The sequence below is a fragment of the Chenopodium album genome, chromosome 17 (genome assembly GCF_948465745.1).
Source record: "Chenopodium album chromosome 17, dcCheAlbu1.1, whole genome shotgun sequence".
Taxonomy (NCBI): Eukaryota; Viridiplantae; Streptophyta; class Magnoliopsida; order Caryophyllales; family Amaranthaceae; genus Chenopodium; species Chenopodium album.
In genome coordinates this window covers 40,753,926-40,770,733 of record NC_137850.1, presented here as the reverse complement: position 1 = coordinate 40,770,733, position 16,808 = coordinate 40,753,926, and the positions used below count along the sequence as shown (strand labels likewise).

Here is a 16,808-nt window from a genome sequence, read left to right as displayed (position 1 = left end):
ACAATAAAATTACCACTCTACCCTTGAACCACTCTACCCTAAACCATTCTCTTCAACTCGCTTGAAACCCAAAAAACCAAAAACCACCACCACTTTCACCAACACCCAACCCCCTTACCACCACCACCACAAGCACCCAAAAACACCACCGGAGAACCGCCAAGATGCCGAGGATGAAGAACGTAGGACGGTCGAGGGAGGAAGACGGTGTGCCGGAGGAGCAGGTTCGTTATTTTTTTTAACGGTAGACCGAAATGCCCAAAATAGGCGGTTTGACCACGGACAAACCGGATTCCCTGGGCGTTTTGACCACGGTCAAACCGCTTTTTCTGGGCGTTTTGACCATGGTCAAAACGGTTTTTTTGGACGGTTTTGTACATTTCCGGCGACAAAAATTAAAAATTTACCTCACGAAGTGGGTCCGGCGGGGTGGACACCCTACTTTCCGCCTCCGACATGTAATCGGGTGGCGATAGTGGTGGTGGTGGTGGTGGTGGTGATGATGTTGGGTGTTGGTGGTACACTGGTACTGGCGGTGGTGTTGATGGTGGTAACCGTGGCGGTGTTCGGTGGTGGTAGAGTTTACTTTAGCTCCATTTTGAGAGTTAGAGTTATGAAAGGGATGGAAGATAAGAAATAGAGTCAAGGGTAATACCGTAATTATTTTGTAATTTTGCGGGCGTTTTGAGTAATTTGTGGGCGTTAAATAACAACCCCGCTTGCTATACATATTATTATTATTATTTGTTGATTAACCTTTTTTTTTTTATTAGTACCTTTACCTACTCAAAAAGTGAAAATAGATATGATCATATCATACCCTATGTCTCCATACCATATGGAGTATAAGACATAGCCTTATAATAACGCATTTTTGTAAATTCATTATATCATGGCTCTATTCAATGTCTTGTAAGAAAGGAAAGACAAGGCTCAAGATCATGCAAAATTAAAGCTTGATCAAATTAATAATCAAAGTACCCTCAAACACAAGCAATTAGTACATTAAATAAAAATTATTTAATCCCTAAAAAGTCTCAAACTCCATACTTCATAATTTTGGATAATGAATCGTCTAAAACGGTGATTATTTAGCTCAATTTAAAAATTGGACCCCACCATGTGCAACGGTCAATACATGCCAAAAAATTCAAAAAAGTGGGCCCTTTTTTCCTCAAGAATGTCTCATTCCCATTTCTCAACCAATCAAAAACCTCACATGTGTGCAATGCATTTCGCACGTGCCACCTCCCCCTCTTCAAAATTTTTTGAATCCTCTTTCTTTTCTCTCTCCTCCACAAAAGTGAGAGTGAGACTGAAATCTGCAAACAATCAATTGAAATTTGGAGTAAATGCTAAGAAATTTCATGGTTTTATTGATTTTCTCTCTCTAGAAAATTTAAGAAGAGAGAAATTTCTTCAGTTGTTTTATTCTCTGATAAATTGAAGATGAACAACAATAGGCAAACGCAGAGATCTGGGGTTTCAACTGCTCATCATCAGAGACAACATTCTGATAATTTTTTGGATAATGGGTTTTGGGCTCAGTCTAATGGGGCTCAACAGGTTAGATCTGATTCCTACATTTTGTAAATTTGATATTTTTTCAGTTTGAATGTTGTGAATGCAAATTTGATATTGTTTGAGTTAATTCTTTTTTTTTGTACTTCAAATTTAATTGGTTTTGAGTTGATTTAAGTTTACGGGTACTGGACATTTGTGGTTAATTTGTGTTGAATTTATCTGGGTGTTTGATTTTTTGAATAATTATAAATAAGTAGAATTTGGGATTTATAGTTGTTTGAGTTAGTGCAATGCTATATTTTTAAATTTATGTGTTTTTGACTTAATTTAAGTTTATGGGCACTGAATTGCTGGGCTAATTAAGTGTCAAATTTATCTGGGTGTTGGAAATTTTGACTGAATAAATCAGTAGAAATTAGGTTTTAATGGCTTCAAATATTCTGGGGTAATGTGAAATTTAGGGAAAGTTTAGGGATTTAGTTTAATGATAGGAATGATGAATGCAGGACTATGGGTATTATGGGCAAGGAACAAGGGGAAGTAGGAATGGGCAGAGAGGTTATGGCAACGGCAGTGGGGACTTTTATACGGAGCCATCAACACCACCGGTGAATTCGTCCCGGATTTCGAGGAAGAACAGTGAGGACCAGATTTCGCCGAATGATTTCAGTCCCGGTCTTTTAGATCTTCACTCTCATGATACTGAACTCCTGACTGAGGTGGGTGTGTAATAAATCTCCCTGTCTCTCTCAATGCCGTTTTTGGTTTCGTGTTGGATTGCATTCTACATTTATAAATTACATTGTTTGGTTAAGGAGTGAAATTCAAGTAACCGGTATGTTGCTTTGAGAGATGAGGATGGTGTGTTGTAAGGAGTTATCACATTTCGTAACACCAGTTGATTGTTTTCCAATGCACACTACTTTACATTATTGATTGATATTGATTATTTTTTAAGAGGATTACCTTATAATCAATTTTAACATTGTTTATTTTAAAATTTGTTCTTTTTATAAAAAGGTCAGAAGTTTTAATTTGGAAGGTTCATTGGAAGACAATTGTAGAGTTTCTGTAGACTAATTTGCAGGGCATGTGTTTCTTTATTGGTAATCTTTCAGGTCTGCCACCTTGCTTCAGTAGGTGAATTGAGTTCTTTCTTGGTAGTTGGGTGTGTTTGTTAGGGTATTGTAAGTCTGTAACATGGTAGGGCATTAGTTCTGAAGTGATTTATCAAATTTGTTTTTTAAAGGGTCATTCTGAAACCATTAGCTTTCCTGGGTCTATAATCCTTGTTGTCTGAACTCTGCAATTAGGGATAGCAGATCTTTCAAAAATAGCATTTACAAATACTACGGAGTCAATCAATAGCTGAAGTTGTTGTCATTCCTTTTGGCTTCAAGGTTTTGATGCGTCCATGCTTGTACAATATGGTTTGTTGTCAGTTGGCTTGCTGAGAGCCTGAGATGTGTTGGTAGTTTGGAAAAACTATTCATGATAACATGCACATTTCTTTTTCATCTTTCTTCCAGATTCAGTAAATGCTTTATTGTCTGTAATTTTACAGATGCCTGCTCCTGGTCAGTACAATGGTTCTATGTATCAATCCATCCACAGCCGAAGTTTTGACGACTTTGAAATTCCCACAAGCAAGCAGAATGGGACTAATAGGGCTCGTGGTATGCAAGAGAACAATCTTTTGAAAAGTGTTGCTGTGGAAAAGGATAGAAGTAATTCTGTTGCAAAAATCAAAGTTGTGGTATGCCTTTTTCATCCAACCTAAGTATAAAGATCTCACATTCTGTTCAATATTTGCTCTGTTTGTTTCAAAAATTTGTGTTTTTTCACATTCTCAGGCTAAGCTATTAATGTAATCAGTAGATTTATCCTCTTCTGGTGATCTACTACCAGTTTCACTTCCTCAATAGCTTGGGAGACATGTATTATAACAAATTGGAAACTGTGAAGTACAATATGAGTGAGTGGAATGCTATGGGTTGATGCTAGGTGTATATTGGAAAAATATCTGTTTCTCAATGTATTGGTTGAAAATCCCAGAAAGACTGAAGTTTCTGGATAATTGACTAATGATATACTTGTAGTATGGTAGTCATTACGATTAAACTAGTGAGTATAATGCATGCTTAACAACTTCTGAAATCGATTGGCTATTAACTTGATTAATATTCATACTCTGTTATTAATTAACACAATCAGACAACAAATTTGCAACACACTTTTTGTTTTCCAGTGTTGGGCTTGTAGAGATGCATGTCTTTTTGTGTTGTTACTCTATGTGTCTGTTTTTTTGTTGTTGTTTTTATGTTTGGGTGGACTCATTATTTTTTTGCTTTTCCTTATGCATGTGTAGGTTCGGAAGAGGCCTCTTAACAAAAAGGAGCTGACTAAAAATGAGGAAGATATTATTGATACACTTGGCAACTCTTTGACGGTTCATGAAACTAAATTGAAGGTGCGTGTTGCTGATAAATTAGAATCTTTGATTGCATTCTTCTTTTTTTGTTTTCTTTAAGCAAAGGGTTAAATGCTGTACAATCTGGCCCTACAATATGTTTTTGGCTGGAAAAAGTGATATTTCTGTCACATAATCATCTGATGCTGAAATGGAAAAATTTACGGGTCTATAATTGTTCTAAGTGTTCTCTTGTTGTTTACCTCTGCCGTTCTGACCCTCTGACCCTGTCTTTTTGATTACTTTGATGAATATTAAGCAGGCTAGATGAACATTTTTTCCATAAAAGTGAAATGATGATCATATTTAGGCAAATTTGTCAAAAAAAACCTTTTAAAAGCACCATTTTGCGAAAAAAAAACCTTTTAAAAGCTTTTTGGTTAAAAAAAACCACCATATTCATTTTTTTTGCGAGAGGAAACCTATTCCCCTAATTATCCTCTAATTAACTTAATTAAACTCTAAATTCTTCTAATTAACCTGTAACCTACCAAATGATTAAATAATTAGACTTAATTAATATATATAAAAAAAACCACCACCCCCTCCTTCCTTCTCCCTTCCTCCCTCCCCTTACTCCTCCCATGGAATCAACCCCTCCCCCACCGGACCCGCTGTCCGGATCCCCCACCTCTGGTGACCTCCTCCCTGCCAGACGACCTCCCTTTCCCCCTAATCACATTTCAACAACCATCTCCTTGATCTTGAAAAACCCTAGAAAATTGATTTGTGGTTTTTTTTTTTATTTTGTGCATCTTTCTTGCAATTGATGCTTGTTTTGGCTTTGATTATATATGTATGTAATGCTAGGGTGATTTAGAAACAAATTGGAATTGATTTGGACTTGATTTGAGCATGTTTGGTTATATAAGATCCAAAAATTCGAAGAAGGGAGGTGGTGGTCGCCAACGGGGATAAGGGGGAAAGGGATGGTCCACCGGCGGTGGAGGTAGGTCGACGGAGGTGGGGGGATCTGGGCGGCGGGTCCGGTGGGTGAGGGGTTGCTTGAAAGGGAGGAAGAAGGGGAAGGGTGGTTGGTTGGTGGTTGGGGTGGTGGTTCTTTTTTATGTATAAATTAAATATAATTATTAAGTAATTGGGTGGGTTAGTGGTTAATTAGAAGAAATGGGAGGAAATTAGAGTCTAACTAGGTTAATTGGAGGATAATTAAGGAAATAGGTTTCTCTCTAAAAAAAAAAAGAATGTGGTGATTATTTTTAACCAAAAAGCTTTTAAAAGGTTTTTTTTCGCAAAATGGTTCTTTTAAAAGGTTTTTTTTGACAAATTTGTCTTATATTTATCTATGATTGCTCTATTTTTTCTTTTGCTGTTCGCCCTCTGCCATTCTGACTCTCTCAATCACTTTGATTACTTTGATGAATATTAAGCAGTCAAGATGAGCATTTTCTTCTGTTTAAGTGAAATGAGGATTTTATTGCACACAATTCATGCATTTATTTTGTAAATTTCAAGCGTAACAAAAACAAAGGACATAGCGCACTTGATGTTTATTTGCTTTCCGCTTTTTAAAATTTATGGATTTTCAAAGGACAAAGTAATCATCACTCATCATGCTTCTTCTTGTGTTGCTTGATTGCTTCCCTATATTAATAAGTATTGCAACCGCTTAGAATTTCTTAATGGCTTGTGCTCTGTACATTTGACATGTTTGTAGGTTTGTATGCAATTGTTAAATCTGATGTACCAAATGCAAAATTAAACTGTTTTGACAGGTTGACCTGACAGAATATGTGGACAAGCATAATTTTGTCTTTGATGCTGTGCTGGATGAAGAAGTTTCAAATGATGAGGTGAGGTGACACAAGTGAGATGATAGATTATTAATTTATCATACTCCCTCCGTGTTTTTTTAAGTGTTATAGTTTGACCGGCACATAGTTTTAGGCAATTTAATTGACTTAAATAAAATAAGAGAAAGTGGGGTAGTTGGAGTATTAAAAAATTGTAAAAGAAAGATAGTGGGGTTAATAGTTTATTGAAAGTAATGAATGTGAGAGGTAAGATATAATAAAAAAAGTAGTAGTGAGTTTGGGTGGGGACCATGAGAGGAGAGATATATAATATTTTAATGTAGCTTTTTGCCAAAAAAGGAAGTGTAACACTTATTAAAACACGGCCGGATTTGGTAAGTGTAACACTTATTAAAACACGGAGGGAGTATTATACTTGGTGGTGGCTTTCATTTCTTTTATAAATCAATCCTATATTTCTTTTTGCTCCAGGTCTACCATGAAACTGTGGAGCCAATTGTGCCTATTATTTTCCAACGCACGAAAGCCACGTGCTTTGCCTATGGACAAACAGGTGAGTCGGTGGTTCCTAGTTTAGGATTGACCGTTTGTATACTTTGTCATACTTGTAAATCCTTGAATGCTAGCTTTATGTTTAGTCGATTGTTTTAAATGAATTATTTTTACGTTTTATTTTGCTGGAATCAGTTTAGGCATAGTTTTGGTTCTTATGCTCAATAGCTCACTGTGATGAGCATGTGAGATTCAGTAGACATATTGCTCAGTTTCTGCTTGGGTGCGAGCTTGATTCTTAAGACCAGCTTTGGAGCTTGAATAGAGTGATATAGCAGTATAAGGAAATATCGGAGGAATATAATGTTCTGAAGTATAGAAACTTTATATCTTGAGTCTTAAGACCAGCTCTGGAGCTTGAATAGTGATGTAGTAGTATAAGGAAATATCGGAGAAATAGAGACATTATATAGCTTTACATTCTCCACCTTGTCTTGAGTTGATAGGATACTGGTTTTATATCTGCAGTATGTTCATAGGTAGACTCTGTCTCTGAATTTGCTTGTTTATATTTAATTGGTGGTTCAAGGGCTGAACATTCATGTGGATTGTAATGCTGCATTGATACGAGGGTGCTCAACATGAATGTAATCATTCTATGTGCTGCTTTTGCATTCCAGGAAGTGGAAAGACTTATACGATGAAGCCTTTGCCCCTTAGAGCTTCAAGAGATATTCTACGGCTAATGCATCACACTTACAGAGATCAGGGTTTTCATTTGTTTGTCAGCTTCTTTGAGATATATGGTGGAAAGCTTTTCGATCTCCTTAATGAGCGAAAGTGAGTTGCTTCATGTTTTCATTTAAGTTTGCACTTCTTGCATTACCTGCTTAGTTGCTTGAATCTGTTCTAAAGCTAAAGCTCAAATTTGTAGAAAGCTTTTCATTAGAGAAGATGGAAAACAACAAGTGTGCATAGTAGGATTGCAAGAATATAAAGTGTCAGATGTGGAGATGATTAAAGAGCTCATAGAGATAGGAAGTGCCACCAGAAGTACTGGGACTACTGGTGCTAATGAAGAATCCTCCCGCTCACATGCTATACTTCAGCTTGCTATCAAAAGATCAGTTGATAAAGCCGATACAAAGCCTCCACGACTAGTTGGAAAACTTTCTTTCATTGATCTTGCCGGGAGTGAACGAGGTGCAGATACCACAGACAATGATAAACAGACGAGGTAATGCATCTTACCTCTTATTGATTAGTTATTCTTCCCCTTGTATAACTCAGAGAGATACCCGCTGTTAGGCATTGTTACTCTATCTCTTTTGTGTGTATTTGTTGTACTTTTGAAAGTATGTCAGATTTCCGATTTACTTGACCGTATTTCCTGTCTCTGTGTATGTGGTTGATTTCAAAAGTATGTCAGATTTTTGATTTACTTGAACAAATTTTTACTTCTGGTTCAGACCCAAATTGTGCTTCCTTTCAGACTTTGGTGCATTGCATCCATATCTTTGAAAAAAAACTAGGTCTTACCGATAGCTTGGAGTTATTTGACTTTAATAACTCTAGAGGAACTGATCTGAACTTGTTAACTTTAGATTTTTGGCCCAAGTGAAATGATGGAATGGTGTAGGCCCCATTGCATTTTAAATTATTAGTGTAGTATCCTATTGTTGTGTCTTGCAAGCATAACATACTTTCTAGATTTTGGATTCAAAGCCTAAAAGGTCCTATCATGGTTGGTGGTAACTTCTCGAGTGAATTTAGGGCATGTTGGAGTATGTTAATACTTGATTCTTTTTTCACCCATAACCATTGTAAGCTGTCAATAGTATAGAGTTGTTTAAGTGGCTAAGCAGCACAATATCATTATATTCTATGCTACCACTTGATTGATTGGCTGGTTTTTGAGTCTATTCTAATATGAAGCACAACTGTGAGTCAGTGTGTGTGATATAGTTTTGTAATGTCAGATAACTACTTCAAATGTGCAGTTTTGATGTCTCAGAGTTTAAATTTAAAACCATTGGTGACTACGCCATTATATAAATCTTAATCTGTTGTACTATCATGCATTTGTTCTTTTTGTTCTCCATCTTTTTTGCTTGTCTCAGTCTTTTCACCCATTCAATTTTACAGGATAGAAGGAGCTGAAATCAATAAAAGCTTGCTTGCCTTGAAGGAATGCATCAGAGCTCTTGACAATGACCAAAATCATATACCTTTCAGAGGGAGCAAATTGACTGAGGTGTTGAGGGACTCTTTTGTTGGAAACTCGAGGACTGTAATGATTTCTTGCATTTCCCCAAGTTCCGGCTCATGTGAACACACTCTTAACACACTGAGATATGCTGACAGGTATTTTTTTTTCTACAGATAGAATTGCACCCACTAGTATATGACTCTCTTTCAATTTTAAATAAACTGGTTTGTTTAATTGAATGGTAAACATCATTTTATATAAATGGTAGATATCATTATAATTAAAAGAGTAATTAATGTAATGTACTTGTACAAAGTGTAGATTATATACATATAGATAATTTACTTTTTCTCAACACAAATATTTTTTTAGCCCCATCAACCCATAAAAGCTTGCCCTTTCTTTTGGCCTAGTAGAGGCAAGTTTGCCAACACAGAACTTTGATTGTCATTATTTTTAATTATTCATTAGCAAAAACTATAACAAGTTAATATATGAAAATATATGTCGAGACTATATAACAACATTAATTTATATATATTATTAAGAAAAAAGGTCAAAGTAAGTATATAATAGTGCAAAAAGGAGTAAGGTTTCTTGGGATGCAGAGAATAATTATTTTGATTTGTTTAACATGGAGTATTACTTTCATCCCATGGTAGTCTTCCTATATATTTTGGGCACATATGTCTGGGAAAGCTCTTAAGATGGAGCATATGTTACAATATAAACTACAAGTTTAAAGAACGAGTAAAATCTAAGCTAGTGGAAGTTGTTTATTTATTTTTCTTGTTAAAGGAATTGGAAAATTGGGAATATTATTTTGGGGGGTGGAGGGAGTACTTTAAAAGATTAACTATCCTGAGTATCCTAGGATGTTAAAAAAAATTCCTCTGAGGCCCTGACTGGGCTTGATGTGATTGCACAATTATGTTTTCACTACAATAGTATAATTGGAATTTCCAAAGGAGTTTTTGTTAAAAAATGAAAAGAAAAATAGAGATAATTTGTATATGACTCTCTACAGGGTGAAGGGCCTTTCTAAAGGAAACAATGCAAAGAAGGACAATTCACTTCCTACTGCGAATTTAAGGGAATCGACAAATTTTCCGTTATCTTCTGGTTTACAAGCTGTGCTTAAGGATGACAGCAATGATTCTTGGCCCCAACCTGTTGAGAGAGATGAGTATGATATTCCTGAAGAAACGTATGATCATCCAAAAGTTGCCATGAAGAAAAATGGAAAGCTTGACTCAAGCGCCTATGCTTCTGAGGATAAATTAAGGACTGTCAAGGGTCAGGCAAAATGGAAAGACATGCCCAAAGTCGAGACAAAGAATCTTGATTCAGATGATGATGACTTGAGTGACCTCTTGCAGGTACAATTAATACTGTTGATGATGGCTCTAAATTTGAAGCGATGAATATTTTCTTGACCAGAATATGATCTAAATTTTTACAGGAAGAAGAGGATCTTGTCAATGCTCACCGAAGACAAGTTGAGGAGACTATGGATATTGTAAGAGAGGTATGTACATGTACATGAGCAATGCCATGAAATAACTTGCACCTCTTAACATATTTTGTTATATTGTTTATGTGCGCTCATGTCTGAGCCTTATTGCATTATATCTTCTCTACTTTAGACTAGATAAAATCCTGAATCCTTCAATATTTTATTTTTTTCAAATTGCAGGAGATGAATTTGTTGGTTGAAGCAGACCAACCGGGGAATCAGCTTGATGATTACATTACTAGACTCAATGCCATTTTATCTCAGAAGGCTTCTGGCATTATGCAGCTGCAGACACGCTTAGCTAATTTCCAAAAACGATTGAAGGAGAATGATATTTTGATGTCATCAACAGCTTATTGATCTCATTGTGTCTATTGAAGAAGCTGGATTTCATAGAGCAGCTTTCTGCATAGTGCAACTCCATCAATTGTTTATCAACAAGCTTCTGTTGCAGGATTGTTGTGCCTTGTTGATATGCCTGCTGCCTGCAGGAATTTTTTTAACCCTCCTGCTCATATGTTGCAGCTGTTACCAAGTTGGAAATGATTTTCGCTTTTGGAGAAAGCCTTGCTCATTCTCTTCGTGTTATTGTTTCGTATTATGGCCAGGAGAGGATATGTTACATATAAACATACTATGAGAAGAGGTGTTTCATCATAGTTAAGCATGCATTTGTAAAGATTTCTAGTAAAATAACCTCCCTTGACCACTGTATATTATTTGCCAGCCAAGCTTTTTTGCATGATATTTAAGATAGCTGATGATGGTATAGCAAGATAACTTTTAGCCATGGCCATTGGTGATATGGTTCAATGTGTTATGTCTATCATTTCCTGCATCACTTTATAATACGAAGTGGTTGTTCTCCATGTTAAACTGAAATTGCTAAGTGGAGTGAACTCTTTGATTAACTTCTGCTTTATACAATATCTACTTCGAATTATTCAGGAATGATTTCACTAAGCAAAATGTCCCAAGTAATTGTTCTTGCAAATCAATTGCCCTTGGCAAGCCTCTCTGAATGGACAGGATAACCCTATCCTATCTCTTTCAATGACTTCTCACAAATACTCTTCTGCAGATAACTCTGTTTTGAAACCAAATTTTATGCATCGGTTATTCATTCAACCATTGTTTTTTCTGCTATATTTAGCACCTGAAGACAATTTGGACAACAATTCCCACAGGTTATTCCTTCATCTTTCCTCTTATCCTAGAAGTCCTACAGTCACTCAGTCCACCTGCCAAAGAATATCATGGCATTGCTCGCCTGTATGTAATGGCTACAACACCTCCGCATGGATCCTATAGGCCTATAGCACAATTATCTCAATCTCAATCTCTTAATTTTATCATCATAGTAATGTATTTCAACCTGAAGTTCAATATAAAGGATCTCTTAAAACAGATACCAATCCTCAGGGGTCAGGCTAGGTTTACTAAAAGAACTCCAGCCACTCGTTCCACTGTCCAGGCCTACAATTAAGCCATGGTAGGATGGTCCTAGATTGGCATCGCTTTCTAAGCCATCCATACGAGGCCCTAAAATTTTAATATTCCGCTGTGTTCAAATTTCAACTATTATTCCTACTGCAAAACTCCACTTAATTTGTACCTACTATCCTATGAGGCAGTAGTGACTTCTTCCCTCCACTTCCCTCCTTTGACAGTTGCAAGTACTAATATTACTCGAAAAATGTATAGCTCTACCTTCACTATATTTGGACAACCACAACTTATAATACAAGGAGTTAATGCACAAAAAGTCATGAATTCAGCTTTGTGCCTTTGAAATGACATAGTTAAAGTTTCGCGAAAGGATTACAGCTTTGTGTAACCAATTTTATATCCTGATGTCAAACCCCTTTCTGACCCTTCTAAGAATTATTGGTCTAAGATTTTCAAACCAGCAAGCGAAACCAGCTTGTGATTTGAACTTACTTTCTGCTTATCTAAAATCCAGGAGAACTCAGAGCATTGAAGAGATTCGCTACACATTCTTCATTAGTAGCCTCTGCAAATTATTTGGAGCTGGTTTGTCTGATTCTTCCGTGCCTATCCAGTTCTTTAACTTCTGAAGTCAGGCTCATTTCTGTTGCAGATAGTTTGACTGTCTGGTATTTGTGCCTTATGAAGTTATGATTGTAGCTAAGTTTCCATGCTAAATAAAAGATCCATATTTGGTCAAATGTATTATCAGCTGTGTATTTTTAAGGAGTGATACTTTCTTTTTACAGCAAAAAAACAGCCTTTTGTTCATTTTCAGCAAGAAATTTAAAGATTAAACAAAAAGCTTTGATTGCAACTTTTTTGTTTGTAGATTTTTCATATGTTTTCCTGCAACACTGATAACCTTATTATCTTATTACATAATAAAAGTAGTACAATAACACACACTGGACAATTAAGCACGCAATACTCAAGGGGTTGAAATGGAAGGAAAAAAGAAAAAAATAGACAATCAGAAGAATATAATGAGACCTTGAGATGAAGATCAGATCCTATATATGTAGTAAATAATCTGGTTAAAGTGCTAAGGGACCGAGTCTCCTGCTGCTCGAAGAGCTTATGCTGATTGAAGGTTGTGGGAGGTGAAAATCCGCGTACATGTCCATGAAGAACTTGTTGACAATATCTACATACTCTGGACAAGTAAGGCGCGAATAGTAGTGAAGAGCTTCTTCAACATCCAATGTATGATCCACATCCCTTACATCCATCATATCCAATTCTTTCATTTTTTGAGCTAGTAAGTAAGCATCACCATTTGCAATTGCATACCTAAAAGAAGTTGAAGTTGTAGTAGATGGCTGATTTTTCTTAGGACCTTCAACTTGTTTCGCTGTCTCATCAGCTGTATCCTGTGCAGTGCTGATTGCTTCAGTGTTGTCATGAGCATCAGTGTTGGTAAATTGCTTCATCGAACTGTCAGCATTGTCTCGGTCAGTGTGGCCGGAAACTGATGATTGGTTGCAGTTGAAGAAGTCTGGATAAATTTGATCTAGGTGATGGCTTCTTTGGTTAATGCTGCTGCAAGATAAAGGGTTTAAGAATAAGGTTCTTGGTATCTTATCATAGCTTCCAAAGAGGAAGCTTCTGATGTTTTGCAGAGATTTTTGGAAGAAATTTTTAGTTTTTTGCATGGTTTTCTTAAACAACATTTGCTCTCTCTTTTCTTTTTTCTTTTTCCCTCTCTAACTTCAACTACTAATGTATTATGAACAAGGCTAAATAGAAGAATGAGTCATGTACTAAATAACCATCTAGTCCTTTGGAACTAATGTTATAATTTAACTAGTATTATTCGAAGTATATTTTGTTTTTTACATTATTCTCATTTCTTTAATTGTACTTTTATAAGTCATCAGCGTAATAAATCTTTCTAATACAAAAGACAAAGTACTTACTCCCTTCGTCTCAAGATACACAACAAAAAATGATACAATAGGTACACGCGATGACCATGCATCCCAAAATTTGTATCCGATATTTTCATATCTAGTTATCTACAATGAATGTGTACTATGTACTGTGTACGTATAGGAAGTTTCATTCAAATTATTATCTCTATTATTATAACAAGGGATCCTATAATTACCAGTTTTTTACCTGAAGGTTAAACATAAATCTGTTTAGTAAATTTGTAAGGAAAAGATAGTGGCATTGATTAAGGAAGAAAAGCTAAAGGCAATAAGTGGAGGATGGGTAAAAGTTTATAAAGGTCACATAATAGCTCTCAAGCACTAAGTAAATCATGATCAATTATTTGTTAAAACCATGCGATTCCCGAAAATGTAGGGCAATTTTCATGGATTGAAAGCAACAATAATGAACAGGGGATTCTGTTAATCTGATAGAATTTTAGGATTACAAACTTAATGTTTTATGTCTACTTTTTATTATAAAAGTAGGATTAATTCATTCATTAGATTGGCCTAGTTGTTTTCTGGTCCCAAGATCTTTGTAAACAAAAGGCTTCAATCATCATTCAAGTTTTGTTGATGGGGCTAATATACCTTGCTCATCTTATAATGTGGTGTCAAGATGTAGATGTTTGCATTTAACGGATTTTAGATAGCTCGATCATTCAGTTAGTTGATCGATGATATTAATTGTTTGGTAAAATTAGTTGTATGTTAACAGGGGTTTTTTGGGTTTAAAGCTAAGGATAGAAAACGATCTCATGATCCTGAATCAATCTTACCTGCTGGGATGCTGATAAGATTTTCGATTAGCATGATAACAGGATTGTATGAAATAATGTAGTGAGTACATACAATAGTGCAACATGCTAAGATACTAAGGCTAGTCACCTAATAGATTTTTCAGGCATTATGTAGGATAGTGTTGGCACTAAGCTAAGCATAATTTCATTTGTAGAGTTGTTACTTGCAATATATATGAAACTCACAGTTGTAAGGAAATTGGACAATAATGGACCCAAAAAATTTGCTAAATTCAGAGGATACACTTTAGAAAAGCAATTTATGGACCTGCAGCATAGTAGTAGTGTGGTCACTTTCTTACACTTGCCATAATCAATTCTTAGTCCATTCAAAATTGTCACGTATACCATATATTAATATGTTCGGAAAAAGTTGTCACATTTTTTAACCATTAGCTTAAGTTAGGATGGTTTTTTTCTTTAACTTAAGCAATTACTTTAATGCAGCGAAGATTTCAGTCATAACACAGCCACTCCATTTGTACTGATGAATGTTTAGCGAAATCATAAGTTTCATAACCTATTAATATTTTACTAGAAGAGATTGAGACAATGTGACAACTAGTTCTCGACTATAGAAAGTATTCGGACATTCATTAAGAGATGAGTCTGATACTTATTAATCAATGTTCTTGGCAGCTAAGACCAAATTAATGAAACATCAGTACTTAAATCAGATAAAAGTGTCTGTACATGTCATTTAGTAGACAAAGGAAATTTTAGTACAGTAGAAGAGGCTTCCTATGTCAGTTTTTTGACAGTACACAAAAAATGACATTTCAAGTAAGTTTTGGCAGGTGACATTATGTAAGCTGTTGAGATTGAATTCTTGCTCTGATTTTACAACTGAATTTGTTGAGAATCATAATTAGAATAATAAAAATGGAACCCACTTTGCAATTTAATTTCTAAGTTGACACACACGTGGCCACATGGGATATCACTATACAATTGAATTTAACTCGGTAATTAATACAATACTATAAACTTACAAAGTAAACTAGATAACCATAAGTGCCGATAATTCAAAAAGAGTTTACATAAGGGCTAATAAGTAATAACATTAGAGATTTGTTCAAACTAAGGAGATGTGTTATAAAGGCGGATCATATATAAAGAATATTAGGTTATTGATTTTAAGTTTGACTTTCGTGTATACAACTTGAAAATTATCAATCTGCATCATAGGTTAGACCAACATATGACAAGAATTATCTAATGTATCCAGAGTTTGAACATGAACATTGAACAAATATTAACAACAAAAAACTCTTGAACTAAATTGCTTTACAATTTGTCAACAAACTAACAAGTTTTACTGAATTAGAAGTAATCTGCAACATAGATCCTACATCAAAGGTGCCTTGCTTAGCATGGCTCGTAATTTCGAGACATCAGCCGCTAGTATCCAGGAGACGACGGCGTGTACTCGGGTGAGTAATCGAGAGTGGACGATGGTATGTAACCGGATGAATATTTCGGAGATGAATCCGGGGTGTAGTCGGGTGAACCCAAGTGGTCAAGACTTGGGTTTGTATTGGGGTGAGTAATTAGGAGATGACATCGATGAATAACGAGTCAAGGGTACTTGTATCCACTAGGTAGATGATGGAGGGTTTTGGGGTTTCGACATTTTGAATGTTTGATTTTTGAATTAAAATTGAGGAATAACGTCAACCCTTATGCATTTGCAGGTTATTTTTCTATTTTTCTCAATGCCTCATTGCCTGATTTTCATACGGGACTATCTTAACAATTTTATCTTTTACGCTATTTTAATCTCACTAGGATATTCATATTTCATGCTCTTTCTTAGTTGTTTGTTAGCTTAAACGCGTATTATCATTATACCAAATAATATCTCTCTTTTGTGTTAAACTAATAAAAGTTATCTTAAACTTTACAAATTCTTAAATGGACTTGATTCACACTAATTTATTGTGGACCACTAACATTAGAGAAACTATGATTGTTTTATTAATATAAAAAAAAGTCACTATAATAAAAAAAAAAGGTCACTATGTTGAAATAAATGTCATTTTGGTAATATATAAGCTATAAGAGGTTAATTTTTTAATGAAATATTTTATATGCTCAATATAAATAATAAAGGTCACTATGTTAAAATTAGAGTCATAACGTCGTACTTCAAGTTCACAATAATATTAAACGTTATACAAGTTTTAATAAAGGTTACTATGTTAAAATAAGGTTACTATGTTAAAAATAAGGGTCACTATGTTAAATAATGTCAGTTACGTGTGTATAAACCTCGGGTCCACAATAATATTATTGTGGACCAGGTCCATGCAAGTCTTTCTGCTTAAACTTTGTATAATTTCTTTGCTGTAATAGTTGATTACTTGATTATATATGGCGTCGTAATAGATGAAATATATAGATAAATTTCCTTATGGAAAATATATTTTTTTTTCTTTAATAAACTGATCTTTAATATTATCCGTATATGTTTTACCAAGTAGACAGTTTGAATCTCTGGTCTTATGTAGATATTTTGTTTTTTTTTTTTCTTCTTATTTTTATAATTTTGTTATACTACTATATTTTTTTAAAATACTCAAAATGATTATTTCTTCTTT

At 35.0% G+C, this 16,808-nt stretch overlaps 2 protein-coding genes across 3 annotated transcripts; one reads left to right on the top strand and one right to left on the bottom strand.

Moving 5' to 3' along the window:
- The first annotated feature begins 1,234 nt into the window (after window positions 1-1,234).
- On the top strand, window positions 1,235-10,788 carry LOC145589711 (kinesin-like protein KIN-13B). Of its 2 annotated transcripts, XM_081646388.1 has the most exons (12): window positions 1,235-1,566; window positions 2,031-2,243; window positions 3,089-3,280; window positions 3,893-3,994; window positions 5,728-5,805; window positions 6,238-6,319; window positions 6,939-7,098; window positions 7,193-7,495; window positions 8,404-8,622; window positions 9,495-9,846; window positions 9,930-9,995; window positions 10,164-10,788. In XM_081646388.1, the coding sequence occupies exons 1-12, from the start codon at window positions 1,450-1,452 to the stop codon at window positions 10,341-10,343; spliced, it is 2,064 nt and encodes a 687-aa protein (XP_081502514.1). In that variant the 5' UTR covers window positions 1,235-1,449; the 3' UTR covers window positions 10,344-10,788. The 2 variants fall into 2 exon arrangements, with proteins under 2 accessions (XP_081502514.1, XP_081502515.1); XM_081646389.1 differs by lacking the exon at window positions 5,728-5,805.
- A 1,720-nt stretch (window positions 10,789-12,508) lies between these two features.
- Window positions 12,509-13,126, bottom strand: LOC145588985 (uncharacterized). The gene has a single exon (XM_081645565.1). The coding sequence runs from the start codon at window positions 13,124-13,126 to the stop codon at window positions 12,509-12,511; it is 618 nt and encodes a 205-aa protein (XP_081501691.1).
- Window positions 13,127-16,808: the final 3,682 nt, after the last annotated feature.

Coding starts and splice junctions, on each gene's coding strand:
- LOC145589711 (XM_081646388.1), top strand. CDS start 1,450: ATGAACAACAATAGGCAAACGCAGAGATCTGGGGTTTCAACTGCTCAT. Junction 1,567..2,030: donor AGTCTAATGGGGCTCAACAG/GTTAGATCTGAT, acceptor TGATGAATGCAG/GACTATGGGTATTATGGGCA. Junction 3,995..5,727: donor TTCATGAAACTAAATTGAAG/GTGCGTGTTGCT, acceptor CTGTTTTGACAG/GTTGACCTGACAGAATATGT.
- LOC145588985 (XM_081645565.1), bottom strand. CDS start 13,126: ATGCAAAAAACTAAAAATTTCTTCCAAAAATCTCTGCAAAACATCAGA.